This window comes from Trichomycterus rosablanca, chromosome 17 (assembly GCF_030014385.1).
Source record: "Trichomycterus rosablanca isolate fTriRos1 chromosome 17, fTriRos1.hap1, whole genome shotgun sequence".
Lineage (NCBI taxonomy): Eukaryota > Metazoa > Chordata > Actinopteri > Siluriformes > Trichomycteridae > Trichomycterus > Trichomycterus rosablanca.
This window is the reverse complement of record NC_086004.1, coordinates 29,973,046-29,997,314: the sequence shown is the minus strand read 5'-3', so window position 1 is coordinate 29,997,314 and position 24,269 is coordinate 29,973,046. Positions and strand designations below refer to the sequence as shown.

Here is a 24,269-nt window from a genome sequence, read left to right as displayed (position 1 = left end):
CAAATTACAATCAACACACACCCAGCAACCGCCCGTCCTCAATGTCCTCACTCTCTCTCTGTGTGTGTGTGTGTGTGTGTGTGTGTGTGTGTGTGTGTGTGTGTGTGTGCCACATCTCTCTCCACTATATATAACTGGCACCGGTGCCACTTTACTGTGTGCTGTAGGAACAGTTGGCACCTCGCTGCTCCGTCCTGAACACAGAGGCGTTAAATCTGGAATCAGGTTTCAGCTGAACGACAATCGACTCTGTGATTCACCGCACGGCCAAAAGTTTGTGGACGCTGTTATTCAGATCTACGGCCAATTAAATGGAGATGCTGCTGTACCAGCTTCCTCTCTGACATGGGAAGGGGGATTCCCCAAACTGTTACGCTCTTAAGGTGGAACAGTAAAGGTGGAGCTGAATGTAGAGATTATTGATCAGCAAAGCCTGAAACTATTGATCATGGTTATAAAAAATAGTTCTGGTCTATTTATGACTAAGTGACTGTGAATAGAGCACTTCCAACTGTGTGGTAACAGTTTAGGGAAGGTCCCTTCCTATTCTAGCATGGCTGTATCCCTGTACACAAAACAGCTTGTCTTGTCTAAAAGACGATCTTAAACCCATTAGACTCATTTGGGATGAATTGGAACATTGACTGTGAGTTAGGCCTTCACATCAAACTTCAGTGCCTGACCTCACAAACACTCCTTGACCGAATGGCCACAAATTCCCACAGACACACAATGAAATTTTGATCCATGGAAAAGCTCATTTCTACTTTACACTATCCGCTTCATTCTGGTCAGGGTCACAGTGGCTCTGGCGCCAACTGGAAACACAGGTGCAGGTACACCCCGCTACATATTTTCTTACGGTTTAGAGCAGTCAATCCACCTTCTGCATGATGATAAGCTAAGAGGAAACAAAACTCCTTACAGACTTTGACTGGATGTGAAGATTCAACCCAGTTTCTTAGGATCCTTGGTGCTGTGCAGCACCCACACTATCATATCAGGTGCTTCACCATCCCATGGACCTGTTGGGCGCCTGGTGGGCGCCCAGCAAGGTCGATAGGACAGCTTGAGAGCTCAAGAGCTCAGCAGTGGTGCAACACTTACACACAAACCTCGCGCTTGAACCGACCAGCGGTGCTATCAGCCGGTCGGGCGTCTACATACTGATACATACAGGCATGATCGGCGGTGTCTCCTGAGGTCGATAATCCATGACGGACTGGTGCCTCGTCGGAGCTGGTTAACTCATTGCCCCCAGCGATTCCGGGGAAGCCGGACCTTCCGCGACCCTGACCAGGTAAAACAAAACAGGTGGCCTCGGGATTCAGTAGATGAGGCTCCACTTTTACTCGTTCCTGTTACAAAGCAACCGAGCATTTCCAAAAGTTTCTGGCTGACGTTGGTCCTACCTGAACTCCAGAGAAGAAACCCAGTGCCGTGCTCATCCTCCACAACGCCAAAACCAAAATCGTCATGGTTACGATGATGCTTTTATCCCAAATCCAGCGAGGTGTAGCCGAGTCTCAACCTGTGGAGAGAGAAACATTTACATTTTCAGTATTTATCAGATGCTTTTATCCAAAGCAACTTACAGCACTGTGACAGTATACAATGTAAGCAATTAAGGGGTAAGGGCATTGCTCAAGGGCCCAACAGTGGTAACCTGGCAGTGGTGGGGCTTGAACTGGCAACCTTCTGATTGCTAATCCAGTACCTTAACCAACAGGCTACAACTTCCCCTAGAAGCACTGAGCACGTTTCCGTGCACAGATCTACGCAAAACATCCGAATTTACCAAAAGTCGTGGTACGCTGGCTTGTACCACTATGAGGTGGGAGCATCAGCGCTGAGATCTTGAGCTCTGGAGTTCCATTCTCAGCTCTGCTATCAGCCGGCCAGGCACCCACACAGACACGTGACCTAAAATATTCTCTGCACAAGGTTTAAGGTAAAGCAAATAAGGTTTTCTAACTGTCATTGGTTTGTTGTGTGCTGATTTTGAGGTGGTTGTATAATAGTTGCCTGGTGATTGTAAGGTGTGTGGTGGCTGTGAGGTTATTGTGTGGTACTTGTACGGTTTTTGAGTGTAGTGCCATAGTGGTTACGTGGTGGTTGTGTGGTAGTTGCATGGTGTAATGATTGTGAGGTTATTGTGTGATGGCTGCGTGGTAGTTGTGTGGTGTTTGTGTAGTAGTGGTGTTGTAGCTGTGAGGTTATTGTGTGATGGCATAGTGGTTGTGTGGTAGTGGCATGGTGGTTACGTGGTGGTTGTGTGGTAGTTTTGGATGACTGAGGTGGTTGTGAGGTGATTGTATGATAGTTGTGTGATGACTGTGGGGTGGTTGTGTGGTTATTGTACGGTGATTGTGTGATGATTGTGAGGTAGGTGGCTGTGTTGTGGTTGTGTAATAGATACATGGTGTTTGTGGGGTGGTTGTGTGAGGTGGTTGTGAGGTGGTTGTGTGCTAGTTGCTGGGTAGATAAACAAACTAATGATTTATATTAAGCGCACCGCTCATTTGCATCAAATATCAGAACCTCCTGCAGTTCATCCTCCCCACACAGGTTGATAATAACACTTCCATTTTATTATCTGGATTCGATATACAGGTCACGAATGCAGTCCTGCATGGCAACACCGACACCACACTGTGATCGATCAGCACGCGTTAAAAATCAGCAATGCGTTAAACGGGCTGCACTGATAATACTCCACATCACGCTGATCTGCGCATCACTTCTGATCATCAGACCAGCGGGGATATAAACAAGTAGATCAGATCAGATCAGATCAGATCAGACAGACATCAGACTGAGAGCAAACACGTAAGGGAAGGACCTCTTACCTTTCGGTCCCGAGTGGAAGTCACGCGCACTTTCACATTTTGCGTCTCTATTGCGCAGGAAAGAGCCGCAAGTCGGAGAAGTTACGCAGAAATACGAGCGAATCCGATCCGTTCCGATCTAATCCGATGTGTTCCGATTTGTCCCGATCTGATCCGATCTGATGTGCGGGAGTGTAAAGTCCAGTCGGGTGGATCCGGAGCGTGTTGGTGGATCTGTGTGATGTGAGGGAGGTTCTGAGGTTCAGGTTTGTGCTGCTGTTGCTGCTGCTGCTCCACTAGGCGACCAGATCCCTCCACACAGGGGAGAAGGAGGAAGAGGAGGAGGAGGAGGAGGAGAGGGGTGAGAATTAGGATACTGGGCTAGAACCTCCTCACTGTGGAAACTTCAGGAGAGGATTATGAGGGCGTGATGGTTAAGATGACGTGTTTATTTATTTCAGTTTGTGCATCCTATCCCCAAAACATTAAGGGCCTTGCTCAAGGGCCCAACAGCAGCAATCTGGCAGTTGTGAAGCATGAACCAGCGACCTTCTGATTACTAGTTCGGTACCTTAACCACTAGGCTACAACTTGTCCTGGAGCCAGGAGCTGTGCAACACCTCAGTAATGAAAAGAGGTGTCTACATACTTCTGGCCATACAGTTTGGGTACTTTTTTGGATGTGTGTTAAGAATGTAGCTGTATGTCGTATTACAGGATATGAAGCTCACACACACACACACACACACACACACAGGGCATGACTGGTCGCCAGGATATTAGGAGGTGAAGAGTAGAAGTTGGCCGTGGAAATGGACGTCTGTGGGTTTAATAAACATCAGCTGGTGATCAGAACATCCTGCAGCTACACTAAATTCACTTCATCATTCTGACATCATGATCCTTTACATTTTATATTTTAACAACTACAGTCAAAACATTAACCACCCCCAAAAATGTGCACAATGCTGGTGATCTTGGTGTGTCTGGTGGAGGTTCCTCGTAGTTCACGTGTTCATTGCAGCAGATCTGATCAGCATGAAGACCTGAGCGACTCTGATAAGGACCAGATCTTCATGGTCAGGCGACTGGGTTTGAGTATCTCTAAAACAGCAAGGGGTGTAACAGGCAGTCCCCACCCATAGTAATCCAAGGACGAGCCACCAACTGCCAGCAGGACATGAGGACATAAAGGTTGTGGCATCTGATACCGACCAGCAGAAGAGCTACTGAGGATCAAACCATAGATGGTTTTAATCTGGGTATAGTGGCACACCAAGTCCATCACTGGACGCAACACACACACTTACTTACATAATGGAGAGCCTGTCCCCAGGTCTAGTGAGAAACGATTGATTAGGTGCGGAGAATGCTTTTGAAGTGCAGTTTTCTTAGAACTGCTTTTTCTATCAATCTGCGCCTCCACCTCCTTCACCACCAGCCAGCATGGACACGGCAGGCTGGCATGATACAGTAGTAGTTGTTTTGCTATACGAGGTATTTCTCCAGGTACTTTACTTGCATGCCAGTAGGTGAAGTGGCTAGAGTATGCTTTAAAATCCTAATACTGTAACTTGGTTAATTGGAGATACGAAAATTGCCATTAAATGTGTATGTGCGTTGGTGTGTCTGTCCTACGATGGACTGGCACCCTGTCCAGGATGTTTCTGTGTGCCTTGTGCCCACTGAGAGCCGGGATGGGCTCCAGTACCCCCTGAGACCCTGATTAGGATACGGTCACTTAGAAAGTGACTTAGTGAGAAGAGCTTTTAAAAAAAATTCCATTGTTTTATTTCCTACACATTTTCTAAAAAAAAAAAAAGAACCAGAGGCAAATGGACCAGTGATGTCACTGTGTCCGAATCAGGTTCTGCTATATTCCACAGACTGGCAGACACAGTGATGTCACTGGTCCAGTCTGGACATGTTTAACACCTGAAACCTGATGTGTTTTATCACCATGATCTGAATTTTGCCTCCATCTGCTGTTTGTGGGAACTCATTGCTTGGTGGTTTCACTGAGCACTTTATTAGGAACACCTACGTGGTACGTCCGTTCATTTATCGATTATTTTAGCCTCAGCTACCGTACAGATGAACCTTGTGGGTATACAATTACTGACCTTAACCTGTGCATTGATCTGTCACCCCTCTGTCACCCCTCTGTCCTGCATTCATCAGCCTTGCTGAGATGTTGGCATATTTTAAACTTCATTGTCAACGTCCTGTGATCATAAAAAAAGTGTCCACTTATAAAAGACTGGAGGGAAAGAGGAACCACCCCAACCACACTGCTACACCTGCTACACTCAAACATACACAGAACAACACAGATGCGCCTGGTCATATGATATATTGGTATTAAATAGGATGAGAACCTGCTCAAATCTGCATCAATTTGTGGGAACAGGTCCTTTAAATCCAGACCTGCACCCACCACGTGTCTTGATGCCTGTGTTGTGACGTCACCGCGCCCATTCCGTGCCATCAGTCCACAAACTGCAGCTGCGCGCTATAATAAACCTCCTATAATAATCACAAACGCGCGATTTTCTTTCGATTCCACATGTTTTAGATTTACTTTATTATTATTTTATTGGATTGCGCCCCGGAACCGAAGGTAAAGCCCGGATTCTCAGTGCTGAGTGTGTGTTTGTGATGACTCGGTAGTTTTTTTGGTGTGTTTTTGTGCAGTTTGGGAGTTTGTCTGAGCGCAAAGTGTGAAATAAGGCGCAAAAACACAAAGGAGATTGAAACCCAGCAGCTATGATCACATCCACTCCGGAGAGCGGGGCCGGGCGCTCGGTGCGCACCGGGGGGAGACGCAGCACCTCGGCGGCCGCTGCTGCCGGAGAATCCCCGTCCTCGGTGAGCCCGACCCGGCTGAGCCGCATGCAGGAGATGGAGAACCTGCGACAGCTCAACGACCGGCTCGCCAACTACATCGAGCGGGTCCGGCAGCTGGAGAACGAGAAGACCTCCACGAGGCTGATCCTGGAGGAGAAGGAGGAGAGCACGGAGCGGGAGCTGAAGAACGTTCGCCTGCTGTACGAGACCGAACTGGCGGACGCCAGGAAAACCCTGGACCACACCGCCAACGAGAGAGCCAGGCTCCAGATCGAGTACAGCCAACTGTGTGAGGACCACCGCAAACTGGTGGCCAGGTAGGACAGGACAAGCTCACTACAATATATCACGGTATCGGTATTTAACGGTATTCACGCACAGCACTCGATCTTACTGTTGGAAGTGAAGTGGAAATATGTGGAGGACAGAATCAGAGAGATTGAAGCAAGTGCATGGTTCGAATTAGGAGAGATGTGGGGTCTGATCCTCCTAATTAGTACTTGGCCCCCTTTCAAGTATTAATTAAGATAATAAAGAGGTAAAACGACACTTCAAGAATTAAATAAGGGGTCTGACCCTGTTAATTAATTCTTGGACACCCTAGAAAGAGGTACAACAACACTTAAGGTATTAACTAAGAGGTCTGACCCTGTTATTTAATACTCGGACCCCTCTCCCTTCCAAAATAAAGAGGTAAAATGACACTTCAAGTATTAATTAAGGCCACTGACTCTCATCATTAATACTTGGACCCCCCAAAAAGAGGTAAAACAACACTTCAAGTATTATTTAAGGGGTCTGACCCTCCAAATAAATACTTGGACCGCCAAAAGAGGTAAAACAACACTTCAAGTATAAAAAAAAGGGGTAAAACAACACTTTAGGTATCAGTTAAGAGGTCTGACCCTGTTAATTAATACTTGGACCCCCCTTCCAAAATAAAGAGTTAAAACGACACTGAGTATTAATTAGGGGGACTGACCCTGTTTATTAATATTCGGACCCCCTAAAAAAAGGTAAAACAACACTTCATGTATCAGTTAAGAGGTCTGACCCTGTTAACTAATACTTGAACCCCCAAGAAGGGGTAAAAGCTTAATTTCGGGAGAGTTGTTAGTTAAGTTATGTATAAAGTTGACCCCACCACCAACTGTCACTGTATAATTCACACTGAGCAAGTGTACCAAAAAAGAAAACAGGGCTGGTTCGTTCTAAAAACCCCACAAGAACCTCACTCACAACTGAAAACATGGCAGACTCCTTTGCTTAGCGGCTACAGTGTTATGATACCTTGATATCTTCTGCTTGTAGCACTAGAGCCGAATTTTCACCCATTTGCACATTAAGTCTTGGTATTTAATTTTATCCACAAAGAGCCGGTGTGACTGTTGGTTTTTTTATGACCAGAAACGTAAACAGGTCAGCAACAATCAGAGAAAACATCCAGTCTTTATTTATTCATTTGAGGGACACTAACTGGTGAGAATCTAAAGTTCTTGGCTTTGCTTCACAGGAACAATAAGAAGGAAGCCGAGCTGAGCCACGCCGAGGAACGCTGGAGGAACCTGGAAGCTGCTCTCAATTCCAAAGAAGCAGATTATGCTAATTTACTAGCAGCTAACCGCAGACTGGAGAACGATGTGGCTGATTTCAGAGCACAAGTGGATAACGTGAGTTTCAGCTGGTGAAGGTGAACCGAGGGTTGGTTTTAGGGATGAATGATGAGGCCAGAGTTCCACTGTGTGTAATTATATAGCATGTTATTAATGTATATCACAAAATTATTGGTTCTTTGTTCTGCTTGGTACTCTTCAAATGAAGGTGTAATGAAGGTTTCTTCATGGTAGTACCATAAAAGTACATTCAGAAGTGAATTTCACTAATAAATGGTGCTAAATGATTTACTGATATTGTTAAAATGTTCTTAAATGAACCAACCACACTGTACCAATGAAATCTCTGGAGTTTGAGCCTCGGTTGTGCTATCTGCCTTACTGGGCGTCCAACAGGCACAAATGGCCGTGCCAGAGGGTGGAAAGAAGGGTTTTTTAAATGGGTTCCTTAATTAATTAATTAATTAATTAATCCAAAATTAACTTACGGGACCAAATAAGCCAGTAAATGAGCTGTCGTCATTTAAAAGCAGGTGGATTTTTATATTCTGAATATTTTGTGTGTATTCAAATTAATCTAACACTCTTTTTGTTTAGCTGGACGCCGCGCTGCAGAACGCCAAAGCTCAGGTCAATTCTGAGATGCTCGGGCGAGTGGACGCAGAGAACCAGATCCAGACCCTCAACGAGCAGATAGACTTTCAGAAGCAGCTTAGCGACCAGGTCGGACGTCATCAGTTCTGTTTGTGTTTATTTCTACGACTTCCTTTTATAAATACAGAATATTTACGTTGGCTGATTGATACGAAAGAAAAGATCCTGTTTATTGATGTGTGGAAAAAATGAATAGAATAAATCAAGCATCATTTTTTATTTTCAGTGTCTCATCATTAAACCAAAGATTTTCTTCTTTTCATTTAAAATTGTTGGATTGTGTTACAAAGCAACAAATTAAAATAATCAGAATTGGCAGGCTAGTCGTATATTTGTGTGTGTTTGTGAGTTTAAAAGTATTGAAGGAAAGAAACGTGACCTGTTTTTTAGATTTTAAATCCACCATGGGGTTCAGGTTCTTCTCATGACTGTCCTGCTGCACCTTCCAGAACAGACCGACATTATTCTGATATTTTAGAGGGTACTAAAGCTACTCTCCCGTTCTCGTTGGTGATTTGGTGTGCAGGAAGTGCGTGAGATGAGAAGTCGGTACGAGAGCAGGCTGGTGGAGGTGGATTCGGGCCGACAGAAGGAGTTCGAGAGTAAGTTAGCTGACGCCCTGCAGCAGCTTCGACAGGAGCACGAGACCCAGATCCAGCAGTACAAAGAGGACATGGACCGCACCTTTAATGCTAAGGTACAGTGTCAATGTATTCCTGTGTATGTATACAGTGTCATATTATCCTGTAATGCATGTTTTCACTAAACAGGTATTTAGCAAATAAAAAAGCAAATTTAAAGCTAGAGTTGAAATTTAGCTGATTTAAAGCTGTTCTGTAAAGAATAGTGGTGCTACAATTTCTCCACTGTGATGACTAGTAAGTATTGACTTTATTAAAGACTGGACTGATTAATGAAGAACTCAAATTGCTTGTTTATTCTTTTGGCTAATTATAACTTTTAGTTCAAATTAATTGTGTGTATTTATGATTTGTGTAAATACTATTCATTCAAATGATTCTCCAGGCCACGAGGAGAATGGAGGTTCCTGCCGAGTCTGGTTTTTCTTAAGGTTTCTTCCTGTAATTATAAGGTTTTTTTTGGTGTGTCAGTTGTTGTAAACAGCGCTATACAAATACATTTGAAATTTGATCAGTTTGAACAGTCCTTGAAATAAATGTGGTTTGTAACAGTCGGGGTGTTAAAGCTACCAGCAGTTCAGTAAATAAAGGAAACAATGTGATTTACGCTGCACATGCAAGGACAATTAAACGTGATGCATTTCTTTGTTTCTGTGCTGCAGTTGGAGAACGCTAAGCAGGTGGCGTTGAAGAACAGTGATTACGCCACTTCGACCAGAGAAGAGCTGGAGGAGACGAGAACAAAAGTGGAATCTCAGTCTGTGATGATCGGCGGTCTGCAGAAATCGGTACATTGTTTATATTACACCTTTATACAACGTGTTTTTGACCTGTTACGGTTCAGACTGTAATTACGTTGAGCTGGTGACAATTTTGTGCAGAAACTGAAATCATGCTGCATTTCTGATTATAATATTTAGACATATTAGCCAAAACATTAAGACCACACCTGAAAATGTGCTTATCTTGCTGTCTATTTGGTGAGAATAGTGGCTGTGAGGGTGAGTTTTCTTTATTTAGTGTTCATTATTTCTTTTTTTTTTTTTTTTTTTTTTTTTTTTTTTTTGGAAGAATCGAGAGCTGGAGGCGAGGGTTCAGGATCTGGAGCGAGCTCTGGACCGGGAGAGGCAGCTCGGACACCAGCGTCTCTCTCAGAAGGAGCAGGAGATGGCTGATATGAGGCAGCAGATGCAGGCACAGCTGGAGGAGTACCAGAGTCTGCTGGATGTCAAACTCATGCTGGACATGGAGATCAACGCCTACCGCAAGATGTTAGAGGGAGAGGAGAAACGGTAGGACCACGTCTCACGTTTCAGGGGTTTTTCTTTGTACCAGCATCATGTTTTGCTGTTTTGAGTCTTTGTTTTTGTCTTCACAGAATGAATCTCTCCCCGAGTCCTGCCCATCACGTGCCCATCACCCGTACCCACATACAGGGCGCGCGCAAAGCCTGGGGCAAGAAACGCAAACACGAGGGGGGTACAGGGTTCTCCCCCAGCTTCAAAATGTCCCAGCACTCGTCTGCACGCGGCTGTGTATCCATCGACGAGATCGACCTGGATGGAAACTTCATCAGGCTCAGGAACAGCTCTGAGATGGTCGGACCTTCTCCATCTTCTCGCAGTGATCAGAACTGTGATGTCACAACTGAGATGTTTGAGGAATTTTTGTGAATGAGGTTGAATTTCTTGTCGTTTCAGGATCAGTCATTGGGAAGTTGGGTGGTCAGACGAAGCCAAACAGGCGTTCCGGACGTCACTTTCAGAATTCCAACCTCGTGTGTCCTGGGTGCTGGACAGACCGTGACGGTACAGATTATCTGCAACCAGTATTCATGTTCCACACACACCACTGTTATCCTGGTCTTAATTTGCTCCATCCCAACTGTGTGGTTCATGAAGGACTCTGTGATGTCTTGTTTTTATTCAGATCTGGTCTGCAGGAGCTCAGGTGGAGCAGAGACCCCCGACTGACCTGGTCCTGAGGAGCGGCATGACATGGGGGCCCATGAGTGATGTCCGGGTCTGTCTTCTCAATCCACGACATGAAGTAAGATGTACTCATGTGATCATCACATAGCCACCCACCTAATTATTAAGTTCATTAAGTTGCGTCCATAAAGAAGTAGTTTGGTCTGAAGGAACTGCAGTGGCCTGCACAAATCCCTGATCTTAACCCAACTGAACACCTTTGGGGTGAATTTTGATTTCGAGCCAGGCCTTTTCGTTTTACATTATGCTTATTTGATTGAATGGGCACAAATTCCCACAGTTGCACTTCAAAATATTGTGGTAAACCTTTCCAGAACAGTACAGGCCCCAGGGTTCAGGTGGTTGCTCTCCATATTAATGTTGATGAGTTGGAACTGGATGTCGGACAAACTCGTCGTCCTGCGTCTACATACTTTTGCCATGTTGTGCCATCGTGCTGATTTGAATAAAGATGTTGAAATATTGGTGTGTGTGTAGGAGACCGCAGAGAGGTGTGTGGTGAGGCTGCAGGGTGGAACCGATGGAGAGGATGATGAGGACCTGGATGAAGAGAGTGCAGTGGGATCAGAGATTCGCCTCCGCAGACAGGTGAATCCCAACTGGAATATCTAACATCACTACCCATCCAGAATAATCTGCAGGGGTGTGACGATACATTAATACCATGATACTGTCCGTATCCTAGTCCATGCACCACAATACAGGACAGTTTTTGTTCCGGTGGTGCCTCTCGTTTATTCACAACATCAGTGAGCACAGTTGGCCGTGTCTCTAGAATGAACCTCCTTGCTGCTGGAACCTTGACATGACGATACTGTTCCATGTACTTTTTAAAAGGGTGCAGACTAGCCCTATTTATTTGGGCACATAGAGGTCACCAACTATATCTGGAGGCATTGAGAACTTTCTAGATCTAAGTTTCTAAGTGTTCTGGGTGCTATTAAGCTTTGAGTTTGTATTCCAGGTAGTACTATCGAACTGGCCGGGCCCCCAAACAGGCACAATATTGCTTACAGGTTTCGTGGCTGCTGTGCAGTTGCAGCCTTTTCTGGTTGAGGCAGCTTCTTTAGTGGGGTATTTACAGAGTTCATAGCGTGGCTCTCCGTGCACAATACGGATCTCTGTACCATGAGCTGTGAGCACAGTGAAACTCTGCTGCTGCTGCTGCCAGGTGAAAAGATGCGCCCGATGACAGTCGTCACACCCCAGATCTTTTATGTTATCGGTAACCAGTACGTATCCGGATCCGTAGCTAACGTTTCTAACTCTTTTTGTGATGTGAAGCCTAAAAGAAAGAAAACGAAATGTTGCGCTCTGTCCTGACGAGGCTGTCGGAGCTGTAGGTGAGAACCTGAACATGCTGGTGTAGATTTAGTGCTGATGTGTGTGCATGGAACCTGCTGCAGTTCACCCGGCTACTGAACGTTATGCTGTGTGGCCAAAAGCATGTGGACACCCTTAATTATTGAGTCTATGTGTTTCATTCACACTGAATACTAGCAGGTATGTACAAATCAGTTATTCAAGAGAAAACGATTAGGTGGCATTAGCATTAGGTGGCACAGTGGCCTATTATGGGTTGAGTCTCACTCTGACAATGAGATACAATGCCAACTGCGAGCCAGGCGTTCCCATCCAACATCAGTACTTGACGTTACAAATGTTTTTTACTAAATGGACACACATTCTCACAGACACTCTCCAAAATCATGTTGATATCCTTCCCAAATGAAAGCTGTTAGATGCAAAGTAAGGGCAACTCCTTATTAATGCTCATGGTTTTATAATGGGAAGTCCAACAAGCTTATGGTCAGGTGTCCACATACTTTTGGTCAGTGTATATTAGTACTGCTTTGCACGTTGCCTTGAGCTTCATGCTTGTGTGTTAGTATCCAAACCCCGTGTTAAAGCAGCGTCAGTCTTGTGCAACACGCCATGTCAACACATAAGAAACCTGTGAATCATTTATTTTCAATTATTCAACCAGACGAAATGGTAACTTGTAAATGGTAAATGTCTTTGTGAGGTCTATCTGTGTGGTAAAGACTGGCACATTCAGTCAAAGAGCATTCAGAGCAATTAAATCGGTCTTCTTAAATGTGTTGAACTTTGGAGAACCTAAGAGATGAGTTCAGTTCATCATAAGAAAGTAAATGAAGCTGCAGAGGTCAGCAGCTGTGACTGAAGGAGCACTTTGTTTGTTTTACAGGGATTTGTGGAGAACCAGGAGACCAGTTGTGCTGTGATGTAGCTCATCTAACCAAGATATCAGTGGACCATTACATGGACAACAAGACCTCAGAATCTGTATAGTAGTTAGTGTTAGACGTGGAACTTCATGTCCGTGAGCTCGTACGTGATCTTGTCCAGATCACATGTAGTTAAATATGAAGGACAGGACCGAGTCTGGACCTCTGAGCTCCATCATGATGGTTCTGGAGTTCCTTCTCATTTGCACTTGCTAGACTTGCACATTGCTAACGTTAATGCTAATGTTTGTGTTTGTTTATATGATCGAAGTTTGTGGTCAAATATGATTCCAAAACGTCTTTATTCATTATGTGGCACTTTGTTTGTAGACAGAAGTGCTTCAATACAGCACTGACTGATATTAAATAAGAATAAATACCGTAAATATTTTATTAATCTGAAGTTTGACAAACATGAGGGACTAGTTCAACTCGCCATGACTGACTCTCTTACAATCGCAATTTCATTAGTATTCCAACAGAATGCCTTAAAATGTCGTTTAATTCCGTTTGTTTTGTTAATGTTGGTGTTATATTTAGTATGTAGTTTTTATTTAGTGTTCTGACAGTTGTAGCCATCGTTAAACAAACAAACGTATTTGCTAATACAGACCGCTTCTGCAGACCTGTACAAGCAGCTGTACCTGCAGCCTATTCACTGTTTATTTCATTAATATGTACTTTTATACATTTATTCAATAAAGTTTAAGATGTGGTGACTCTGTGTTTCGCTGATTATTATCTGAATACGATTTTATACGTTTATTTCTGGCTGAATTATTCCTATAAATCTGATGTACCGATCATCGGGCTATACATAACCCATGTTTACGATGTACGATTCACTCTTCTCACCACTAGGTGGCACACGATATTCAATAACCAGACCGTGGCTGCATGGCAGAGCTGGGATTCGAACTCTCAGCCCAAAGCTCTTATCCAATTGAAAGGTTGAGAGTTCGAATCCCAGCTCTGCCACACACACCCACCCTAACCAAAAGTTTGTGAACATCTGACGTCTTCACATCAACAACCAAATCCATTATGTATAGAAACCTGAGTGATTTGTTTGTTTATTAGGATTTTAACGTCATGTTTTACACTTTGGTTCTGTTCATGACAGGAACGGTAGTTACTCACTACACAAGATTTATCAGTTCACAAGGTTTTATCGAACAGTCATGGACAATTTAGTGTCTCCCAGCTAACAAAAATACGTTCTGAGAACGTTCCCCAAACGTTCCATTTTGGTTGTGGGAACATTGTAATGTTCCCTTTAAAGAACATTTTAAATAAGGTCCTCTGAACGTTCTTTTAACGTTCCATTTTGGTTGTATGGATGTTTTATTAGAATGTTCCTTCAACGTTATTTTGTCAGTTTTCTTAATATTCTCAAGACATTTAATACAAGTTATGAATAAAAATCAGTTTTTTATTATGTAATAAAGGGTGAAAGTGTCAGTATAAGAGTTGTAGTATGTAATGTGAGTTACACTTGATAAAATACAACTTGTTTTGGAGCAATTTGATTATTTTAAATGCTATTGAAGTTATTAATATGCTGAATACTTTAAATGCTACTGAAGTTATGAATACAAATCAGTTTTTGCACTGATGAAGGACTAGACGACGACTAACACAAACTGTGCAGCAACAGATCAGCTATTGGTTGCTTCCTCAGTCTGTGCTCTTCTCTGTACTTGCATTCTTATGGACTTGAGAAACGTCATCATTCGCAGCCCAAGTTCTGTTCCATTTAAATATTCACACCTAGCAGAGTACAGTCCATATAACCAGATGTTGTTCTTGCTCACCCATATTATTAAGAATGTATCACCACTCTCACTTCTGCCATATTGCTTAAACATTCGAATGTGTTTAGTCTGAACTGTAAGCTGCTTTGAATATAAACGTTCGTTGAATTCTGTAAATGTCAAACCATCTGACGAAACATTCTGGAGCTTGTGTGTAAAAACAAATAAATAAACAAAGTAAATAACTATATAATATCAGTTAAAGCAGAAAGAACTGCTAAATAGAATAGAAAGCCTTTATTTGTAATAAATACATATACAGGTGTACAATACAACATGTCAAACCATCAGACTAAACATTGTGGAGCTTGTAATAAATAAGTAAATAATGTACAAAAACAAAGAATTTGGCACACTGCAATTATAAATTAGTAGCTTTTAAATAGGAGCTCAGACAGATAAACCCCATTGGTCACAATCAACATTCTAATTCATCATAAAGCAGTTCAGTAGGGTTGAGATCAAGGCCCGTGTCAGTACACAGTCAGGCTGCATTAGCTTGTCCTCCACATTTTCTCATCCATATGATTTAGCTTGGCTCCCTGTTCAAGGTCTATGTGCACCCAGGTCTTACCAGGACACCTAGACCCTGACCAGGATGTTCAGTAAAATAATGAATTAAATCTTTCCAGCTGTGAGTTGCAGGTTTCTGTTCGCTGCTTATAAACCTGTAATGAAAAGTGAAACTTCTGAAGAGCTGAGAAGTGAAATAATAAATCACCGCACATATGATTTATTTTAGGTTTTGGCAGGTTTCATTTCAACAGAAACAGACACTTGTTATTTTAAACTTTAAACAGATGTCTTGGAGCTGGAAAATGGAGCTGGTTTTCACTTCCTCTTACCACAAAGATTCAAAGACGATTCACTGCATTATAATTGAATTTTCAAGACAAGCTCATTTCAAACTATAAAAATATTTTATACAAACGTTAAAGGTTCAGCACATTAAGACCTTTCAGTGTTTCCAACCCCCCTGAATTATTTTACCCCCACTCAATAATAGAAGTGGGCCAAACAATGGCGACTTGGCTCAGTACAGTATTAGTATTGTTTACGTTATTAGCTTCACAAACACTTGGACATTTATTGTCTGTAAACCGGCTGCAAAACCATTAAGAGCCCAGTTTGAAGATCTAATCAGAATGGTGCTGCTGGGTGGACGTGCGTTTATTCCACACTTCAGTGTAAACAGAGATTGTCGTATCTTTCTAACCACACCGCTTTTAGCCTGCTTGGTAGTCACGCTGTTAGAAAGCGTCGGTTACAGGCGGTGTCCCAAATCACATAGGATGTATCACTATGGACCACACTCTTACTGACATCTGTGACTGGAAATTTTATATTTTATTAGTTATTTGCATTAAATTCTTAAGTTTCTGCTTTCTTAGTTCAATTAACAGAGACTTTTGGAAGGTTTCAGAATTCCAAAGACCGATACCGACACACGCAGCCATGTTCCTAACAAACTGACCATTCTTGTAAAATGATAAACAAGTTTCATGTGGAAACTCCACACAGGAAGGACCCGGACCGCCACGCGCCTGGGGATCGAACCACCCAGGACCTTCTTGCTGCGAGGAGACAGTGCTACCCACCGAGCTGCCCTTGTGAACACGAGCTGAAATATTTTCACCCCAATTTCATTTTAGTCCAGCACTTTGTTCTGGTCAGGGTCATGGTGGGCCTGGTTAAACCAGGAATCACTGGGACAGTCGTGTAGACAACCAGCTGGTGGATAGCACCAGTGAGATTTGAATCACCCGCTGTAGTAGGGTAGCACAATAGGCTCCGAGCACCCAGAGGTGAAGAGTAATAATAAAAACAAACAGGAAAGAGGAGAAAACACAAGCAGGATCTTTACTACTGATAAAGTAAGACATGAAAGTGGTTTGTTTGGATTTTAATGCCATGTTTTAACACGTATTACTTTATGGCATGATGGGTATTAGGTTCGAGTCTGTTTATAGTATACTGACTTATGGATCAATTTTATATTTTCTTTTTATGGCCGAGTTGTGCTGTGTAAACATTGTGGTTTTAGACATGAATGGTCTAACGATACGTTATAATCTGTAGAAAGAACGGGTGGTGGCCTGTTTACCAACAATAACAAACCACATTTATTTTAAACCCACGTCTATACACACACACAAAGAAAAGCGCACACACCAAATGTTCAGAATCCAGAGATTAAGGTTTATTAACTGGGGTTTAACACACAGTAAAAGAGCATACAGAGCAATGCCTTCTGGGTAATGTAGTTTTAAAGCAGGAACATGCAGCATTTAAATACCATCGACCATCCCGAGTCTTAGTGTTTACCTCTAAATTAAAAGCACGCTTACGAGCAAGCAGGCCGAGCCGAACCGGCTGGAACGCAAACTAGCAAACCCGTGGAGATAAAGCGGAACTCTGGGGTTTCTGAGACGGTCAGATCAGCAAAAACAAAAGAGGAATCGTTTCAGAAATCGAGGGCAATGCCTTCTGGGTAACGTAGTTTTAAAGCAGGTACATGCAAACTGTAAATACCATCACCCAGCGTCTCGACGTTTATCTGTAAATTAAAGCACGCTCACGAGCAAGCAGGCCGAGCCGAACCGAACCGGGCGTGGTCCCCCTTCGGCTGGACCGCAAACTAGCAAACCCGCGGAGATAAACGTGAACGCTGGGGTTTCTGGGACCGACAGATCGATGAACAACAGAAGAAGAAGAAGAAATGTAGAGTCTGATCTGGAGGGTGTAGTGTGGTCGGGGGTTTAGCTGCTGTGTTCACCCAGTGTGTGCTTGTCGAACAGGTATTCGGCCATGCCGTTCTGGGGCGCGCCCATGCGGCGCAGGTTCGACACCCAGTCGGCCAGCTCCTTGATGGACTTCACCTGCTCGTCCAGGTAGTGAGTCTCGATGAAGTCGCACATCTGGAACAGAAGAAGCAGAAAGTGAAATCTTGATGAGCATCTTTAAAAGTGCCACCATGATCAGCTGTGATTCCGGTAGACAGATTGGGGATTGCTTACGTGAGGGTCGTTGCGCTCGGCGGCGAGCTTGTGCAGGTCCAGGAGAGACTGGTTGACGTTCTTCTCCAGCTGGAGAGCACATTCCAGAGCCTCCACGCCGCTGCCCCACTCGTCACGCTCGGGTTTCTGTAACACAAGGACCCGTGAGCCGCGCCATCGTTTACATTTTCATCCGAAGCAATTGCTCAAGGGCCTAACGGTGGCAACCTGGCAGGGGTGGGGGCTTGAACCGGCGTCCATTTGATTTCTAACCCAGTACCTTAACGTCTGCCCTTAAAAACCGACCTCACGATTCTTTCTGTGAAGACGATCGTTATCTTTGCGCTGGACTGTTAAACGGCAGTCACGCTGCAGCGCTCCTGGCTGTAAGTGATAAGAACTCCACCCTGAGGAGCCTCGGTATCTGGACTTCAGCACCACCACTCCCCTAAACTGGGACAGTGTTCAGTAGGGTCGGAAATGCATTTAGCAACTTAACACCGACTCGGTACAATCTGAGGGTTAAGGGCCTTGCTCAGGTGCGGATCAATAAACCTGGCCAGTTATAGTTGATCTGGTAACCCGATCACGTACCGCCCCACTGTTTAGTATCAAACTATCTCACACCCCTTCTGACTGACTCTTGGAGAGCAGCATGGCGTATTTACCGAGTGAGATTTGAACACTGGGAGCATTAGACCACCATTATTCCGGATTCTCTCTGTACTGAACACACCGACACCAGGCCGGATGAGGGCGATGACCTCTGTACGTTCCCCGTACCTTGACATCCTGGAGGAAGATGCGTCCTCCCCTCTGGTTCTGGAGTTTCATCAGTTTCTCGGCGTGCTCGCGCTCCTCGTGAGACTGATGACGGAAGAACTTGGCAAAGTTGTGCAGAGCCTGGTCGTCTCGGTCGAAGAAGTACGACTGAGGCGCAGGGGAGAGAGAATAAGGGGTTAAAACCGAGCAGCACGGACCCGAGCGTACACCAGGGGTCAAAGCTCATTTATACTGAACTCGGTGCGCTCTCCCATCATGCACCTGCCCATAGGAACAGATCAGAAGACACAGCTCTTTAATAAAACGTATTTAAAACCCCCCAAACAAATGATAAACCATTTATACTTTGAGTTTTACACCACTATATACACACACACACATGATTGTGTCATTTCTGGAACTGTTTTTGTTTTTACTTCATTTCATATAAATAAATATAAAACATTATTTAAACAGGAATAAACGACTCCCAGTCTCTCTCTCACCATGGACAGGTAGACGTAGGAGGCGTACAGCTCCAGGTTGATCTGGCGGTTGATGCCGGCCTCGCAGTCCTGGTGGTAATTCTGTCTCACCTGAGAGCTCATGTTGCTGCAGAGACACGAACGTCACCGTTACATAACACTCGCGCACCAAAGGCATCTCGAGCTCACGGGTTCGAATCTCGGCTCTGCTACCGGCAATCCGGGCGCCTACGCGGACAATTATCTCACAATCCTGGATTCCCCACACACGGCATGACCACTGGCTGAAAAACGCATTAGGGATGACCCGACCCCGACTCTACTGGATTTGTGAGGAAATGAGTCATCAGAAAACATCGGGAGAGCACGAGCTGCACCGCAACATGAAGCTTCCTGTATCACTTCTTCATGCACCGACTATAAAGTTACACAACGATGAAATATCAGCACCGTAAGCACTTCTGATCTGTACGGATCTTCTTATTGTTGGAGACGGATCATAACCAGCATTACACAAATTCTGGACAAAACGCTGCAGCAGGTTTCTTTTCAGCTCTGTAGCACTAGTGCATTCATGCTATTAATTAATCAGGTAAAAAAATCACCACCACACCCAAAGTGTTAACGTAAACATTCATTTTATAACGTGACGAGTGTATTTATACTAAACGCACAAACAGAACCGAGACGGTAAAATAATTCTACACAACGATACTGCAAACTCACAGCAAAGAATGTGAAGGATGCATTTCGGCTGCTCTCGTCGAGGGTCGATATATCAGCTCGTTTATCTGCATACTTAATTCGGCACAGGTTTTACACCAAAAGCCCTTCTTGACTGATGTTTGCCCCCGAAACGGATATGTTTAAGAATTTGTGGAGCCCTGGATCACAGGCTCTTACAATTAAGCCACACCAGCTCACTACTGTGAAGAATTTTATGAATTTATAATTATTATATGTAATTCTATGGATTAATTATTGTTAGTCTCAATCCACCGAGTGAGATCCTTTGGGGAAGTGATATGACTAAGCACAAACTGAACGTGCGTCATTATAGAAACACCTACTGGAAACCAGTGAACGCAGTTGTCATTCGTCACGTTAACTTGATCTGCGATTGGGGGCTGGGAGTGGATCATATTCGACAATATAAACTCACCCTTCACATTTTCACACAGAGGAAAAGTCTCGTGTCGCTACTGTGTCCTGTGTGGCATCAAAAACACTAAACTACAGTTTGTAAACAGTAGTACTTGCAAGCCAAATTAAACCCCAAAGCAAACGTACTAGTGTCCAATACAGACAGCACAGAGAGATCAGTCATGCACAAACGTCCAGAACAGCTGACGAGCTCTTTATGAACCTCGTCGGGAGATTTCTCCCCGCTCATAACCGTTTGTGCTTTACAGGAAACCGCCACAATGACGCCCCTCTTATCAGCGTTTCATGACAAAAACGCTTAATCATGATTGCACGAGGCCTGGTCCACGGCGATAGGACTCGTGCTGCTGGAGAAACCCGAACTGCAGCTCAAAGTCCGACTTTAATGAGGCCACGATGGAACGAACAACATTATTCACTTATAAACGGATCATTTATAGTCAAACACAAACGCTTGTAGCCTAATTAATTAAAGCTTTAATTGATTACGCAGATTCTCTATGGGTTAATAATCAGAGACATTGGTTTAGTGCAACACTACAATAAAAAAAAGCTTTAAATGGCAGGATGAGCCGTTACTGGAACATTTTGGGTTGGAGCTGTGGGTACCAACTGGAAAATTGTGGGTTCGAATTCCAGTTTCCAGCCAATGCTGGGCTCTTAAGCAAGGCCCTTATTGCTCTTGTTTTTTATTGAACTAGGACATGAATTACAAAACCATACATGTTTAATGGAAATTTATGGGTTTTATACTTGCAACCAGTAAGAATGATAGCAATTATATTGTATAGCAAGCGATTAAACTGATTAAAATCTACGTTGTTGTGTAGGACGGTACAGAAATAGTGATCCAGTTCTCTCAATAACCTATCAAATGTAATACAGGCGAAGCTACAGGAGAAAGATGTATATTAAATGAGACTTCCTGATGTCTGGTGTGCTCTTTACTCTACTGTTCATCAGGGCTGTTATGAAACTCTCCTCCTGTCGAATCAGAACATGTAGAATTCCACAGGGCACATAATAATAAAACCTGGCAGAGTACATTAAGGGTTCGCCAGATTTGTGGTGTAAACAGTTCTGTTTAGGTAAAAACGGAAGCAGAACCAGATTTAAATACATAACATACCAAAACATGTAGAGAACCGTGTAGGCTGGGGGGGGTGGGGGTCAGGGATTCAGGACTCAGCATGTAGTTTAATTATTGATTGTTGTGCTTGAGGTCAATAGTGCAACTACAGATAAATGCCAGTCTATCTATCTATCTATAAATTGGTAGGAAATATGTAAAATTAAAATGAGGGAATAATAAAATAGGAAATAAAGCATGGCAGATGACATAATAGGGTTTGGTTCTGCAGACTGAGACCAAACGCACTATACAGGACTCGAACTATTAAGCTAGATTACACTTACACACACTGAGCTCAACAAAATGTGCATTAAAATAATGCAGTGCTTCAATTCTAAATGTTTACCTTAATAAAATATAATATATTTATGATTAGTATTTGTTTGTGGTTTAAATTCTCTTTACGTGTGGATTTAACATTAGAAGGGTATCAGAATGTTAAACGTGCATTAAAAAATAAACTAATGATAAAACGTTAAATCCTAATTAAAACTAAACATTTTAAACAGTTTAAATGTAATCACATCGTGTAACGTGGTTGTGCAGCTTACAGTTACCCACGCAACCACGTCCCAAATGCGTAGCGTTAACCCACCCGTTTCCAGACAAATCCAGCCTACCGATTACCGATTGGCTGATCACAACCTGGCGCAGAGCGCTAGCAAATCATAAAGCGCTTTACACACATCTGACCAATCCCAGCAAAGAGGCGGGGTTTGCTGAATACGAGTGTGGGAAAAAATTACGGCCTGTTTTTATAACGGTGCGTTATTAATTATTGATTTATACGTTTGATTAGACTAGAACAGCTGTACTATGTTATATTTATGTATACTCTAGAGACAAAACACAATTTAAAGACTTACCTTTGATGCGCAGGGGTTTTCTTGAGAGGAGAAACGTTAGCACTTAGCAATGCGGGTCGAATTCAAACGAGTGATTGACGCGTTTTAAGTCGTGCGAACTGATTAACTTGAAAACAAGCGATTACTTAGTGATAAATCGATCCGAATTAAAGAAATGTTGATTGAAGGCGGTGTAAGACAGAAGCTAAGGTTGCCGTTCAAGCACTGTTGAAGCGGAGAACCTTCTCTCTGTCTGGAACCACAAGCTATTTGACTCTGAGGGTGGGCGCAGCTGTATTTATACCCGCGTTCATGAATATTCATGACGCACGACGTATTGTACTTCTAACAACCAATCAGATTGCTTTATTCATCGTTCTAATTTGCATATGCAAAACAGGTCCCAGCCAATGACTGTGTTCATTTTTGATCATGTGATCCCCTAAGCGCTTCAGCCCAGAAACCACTCACTCGTTCGTTGTCTGTTTACCACCGCGTTATGCTGTTCAGGGTCGCGGTGGGTCCAATTCACAGGGCGAAAGGCCATGAACAGTTCGCCAGTCCATCACAGAGTACAGACACACTCAAACCTAGGGTAATTTTGTATCTCCAATTAACCAGAGTGCATATCTCTGGACTGTAGGAGGAAACCAGAGCGCCCGGAGGAAACCCACGCAGACACGGGGAGAACATGCAAACTACACACAGAAAGGACCTGGACCGCCAGACCTGGGAATCGAACCCAGGACCTTCTTGCTGTGAGGTGACAGTGCTACCCATCGAGCCGCCTATCCCAGAAACCAAAATAGTAGCTCAGTGGGTTGGGTACAGGACTAGTAACTGGAAGGTTGCTGGATTAAGTCCCACATCTGCAAGGTTGCCACTGTTGGGCCCTTCAGCAAGGTCCTCAACCCTTTACTTGCCTGCATTGTACATGGTCCCAACTGTAAGTCTCAAACCACTATCATGTTTTGAGAAAATGATTTAGGATGAATTGGAACACACTGGCGTCATGACTGCTGTCGAGCTTCTGACTCCACTGTTTACACACGTTGCCCACATAAACGCCATTTAAAGAGATAAAACGTCGGCCAGCGTGTCACAGGCGGTGCATTTTGGCCCTCAGACGGGTGTTTGTGAGCCCTACGAGTGTTTTGGGTTTCGCCGGAGTGTCTAGACTGCAGTCGTAGCTGTAATATTTCAAACGTAATAACAGGTCTGGAGTTAATAGCACGGTAGAATGTGTAATAATCCCGGTCATATAATAACACACTGGTACAACTCTTCATTACATTCACGCAGGCTGTGGTTCACATTCGCACCGTGTGCACGGAGGATGATTTCTAACCCTGAACGATACTGGATCCTCAGATGTTGATGAATGCTTTCTCATACTAGCTCAGCTCTGACATTTATACTGAAATTTATTCATAATGTTGAAGTATTTCACATTTTGCAAGGCTCATTGTGCCCACAAATAACAGGACAGGGTGCTTCATACTGATTGATTTTGGTATGTGTCTCTCAAGGGGTGCAGATGAAAACAAAACTGTGTCCCTTACATAATAAAGCCACAAAAATAGCAGAGCGTTTGCTGAATCAATGCCGTAGCCATCCATGGCCGGGAGTCCTAGAAAACATCACTGACACATTTCTGTCTCCCCTATAGCTCAGAGGAGCACCAGCCAATAAAGAATTTGGATTTGGACCCACGGCGGCTCGGTGGGTAGCACTGACGCCTCACAGCAAGAAGGTCCTGGCTTCGATTCCCAGGCGGGGGGCGGTCCGGGTCCGTTCTGTGTGGAGTTTGCTCCTCCGGGAGCTCCGGTTTCCTCCCACAGTCCAAAAACATGCAGTCAGGTTAACTGGAGACACTGAATTTCCCAATAGGTGAATGTGTGTGTGTGTGTGTTTGCCTTGCGCCCATTGAAAAGCTGGGATAGGCTCCAGCACCCCCCCGTGACTCTAACTGGATAAGCGGTTAAGAAAGTGAGTGAGTCTGATGCCCTCCTTTTTGGGGCCTGATGTGGACAAACCCACCACAGCCCACCTCAGCGCCCTGTCCAGGGTATACCTGCCTTGTGCCTGGTGATTCCCGGTGGAGCCTAGCGCACTGCGACCCTGACCAGGATAAAGCAGTTGATGAAAATGAAGTGAAATGGAAAAAAGAGAAGAATCTTAATGTGGTTATATGTTGTGTGGAGGAGGTGTGTATGAAGTGTGTGATGTTTAGTCACAGAACTACGTG

The 24,269-nt window shown here is 43.9% G+C and overlaps 3 protein-coding genes across 3 annotated transcripts in view; 1 reads left to right on the top strand and 2 right to left on the bottom strand.

The window, feature by feature from the left end:
- LOC134331136 (ADAMTS-like protein 3) overlaps positions 1 to 3,133 on the bottom strand; it is a 43,549-nt gene extending 40,416 nt beyond the window's left edge. The window contains exons 1-2 of the mRNA XM_063012417.1: positions 2,850 to 3,133; positions 1,413 to 1,531 (exon numbers count right to left, since the gene is read on the bottom strand). Coding sequence (XP_062868487.1) covers positions 1,413 to 1,478 — 66 coding nt within the window. The 5' untranslated portion in view covers positions 1,479 to 1,531; positions 2,850 to 3,133. The remainder of the gene's footprint in view (positions 1 to 1,412; positions 1,532 to 2,849) is intronic.
- A 2,461-nt stretch (positions 3,134 to 5,594) lies between these two features.
- Positions 5,595 to 13,542, top strand: lmnl3 (lamin L3). Its single transcript, XM_063012556.1, has 11 exons — positions 5,595 to 5,992; positions 7,189 to 7,345; positions 7,886 to 8,011; positions 8,469 to 8,639; positions 9,246 to 9,371; positions 9,655 to 9,875; positions 9,962 to 10,181; positions 10,284 to 10,391; positions 10,513 to 10,632; positions 11,052 to 11,162; positions 12,784 to 13,542. Exons 1-11 carry the CDS (start codon positions 5,595 to 5,597, stop codon positions 12,823 to 12,825), a joined length of 1,800 nt encoding a protein of 599 aa, XP_062868626.1. The 3' UTR covers positions 12,826 to 13,542.
- Positions 13,543 to 16,815: 3,273 nt separating this feature from the next.
- On the bottom strand, positions 16,816 to 22,295 carry fth1a (ferritin, heavy polypeptide 1a). The gene is made up of 5 exons (XM_063013316.1): positions 22,043 to 22,295; positions 18,902 to 19,007; positions 18,417 to 18,563; positions 17,655 to 17,780; positions 16,816 to 17,555 (listed from the first exon to the last, which is right to left on the bottom strand). Exons 2-5 carry the CDS (start codon positions 19,001 to 19,003, stop codon positions 17,397 to 17,399), a joined length of 534 nt encoding a protein of 177 aa, XP_062869386.1. The 5' UTR covers positions 19,004 to 19,007; positions 22,043 to 22,295; the 3' UTR covers positions 16,816 to 17,396.
- Between the last annotated feature and the right edge of the window lie 1,974 nt (positions 22,296 to 24,269).

Bases quoted from the DNA above. Each gene is read 5' to 3' on its own strand.
- lmnl3 (XM_063012556.1), top strand. From the start codon at position 5,595: ATGATCACATCCACTCCGGAGAGCGGGGCCGGGCGCTCGGTGCGCACC. The intron at 5,993-7,188 runs GTAGGACAGGAC...TTTGCTTCACAG, and splicing joins CACCGCAAACTGGTGGCCAG to GAACAATAAGAAGGAAGCCG. The intron at 9,876-9,961 runs GTAGGACCACGT...TTGTCTTCACAG, and splicing joins TTAGAGGGAGAGGAGAAACG to AATGAATCTCTCCCCGAGTC.
- fth1a (XM_063013316.1), bottom strand. From the start codon at position 19,003: ATGAGCTCTCAGGTGAGACAGAATTACCACCAGGACTGCGAGGCCGGC. The intron at 18,564-18,901 runs GTGAGAGAGAGA...CCTGCGCCTCAG, and splicing joins CCTACGTCTACCTGTCCATG to TCGTACTTCTTCGACCGAGA. The intron at 17,556-17,654 runs GTAAGCAATCCC...CTTCTGTTCCAG, and splicing joins CCGAGCGCAACGACCCTCAC to ATGTGCGACTTCATCGAGAC.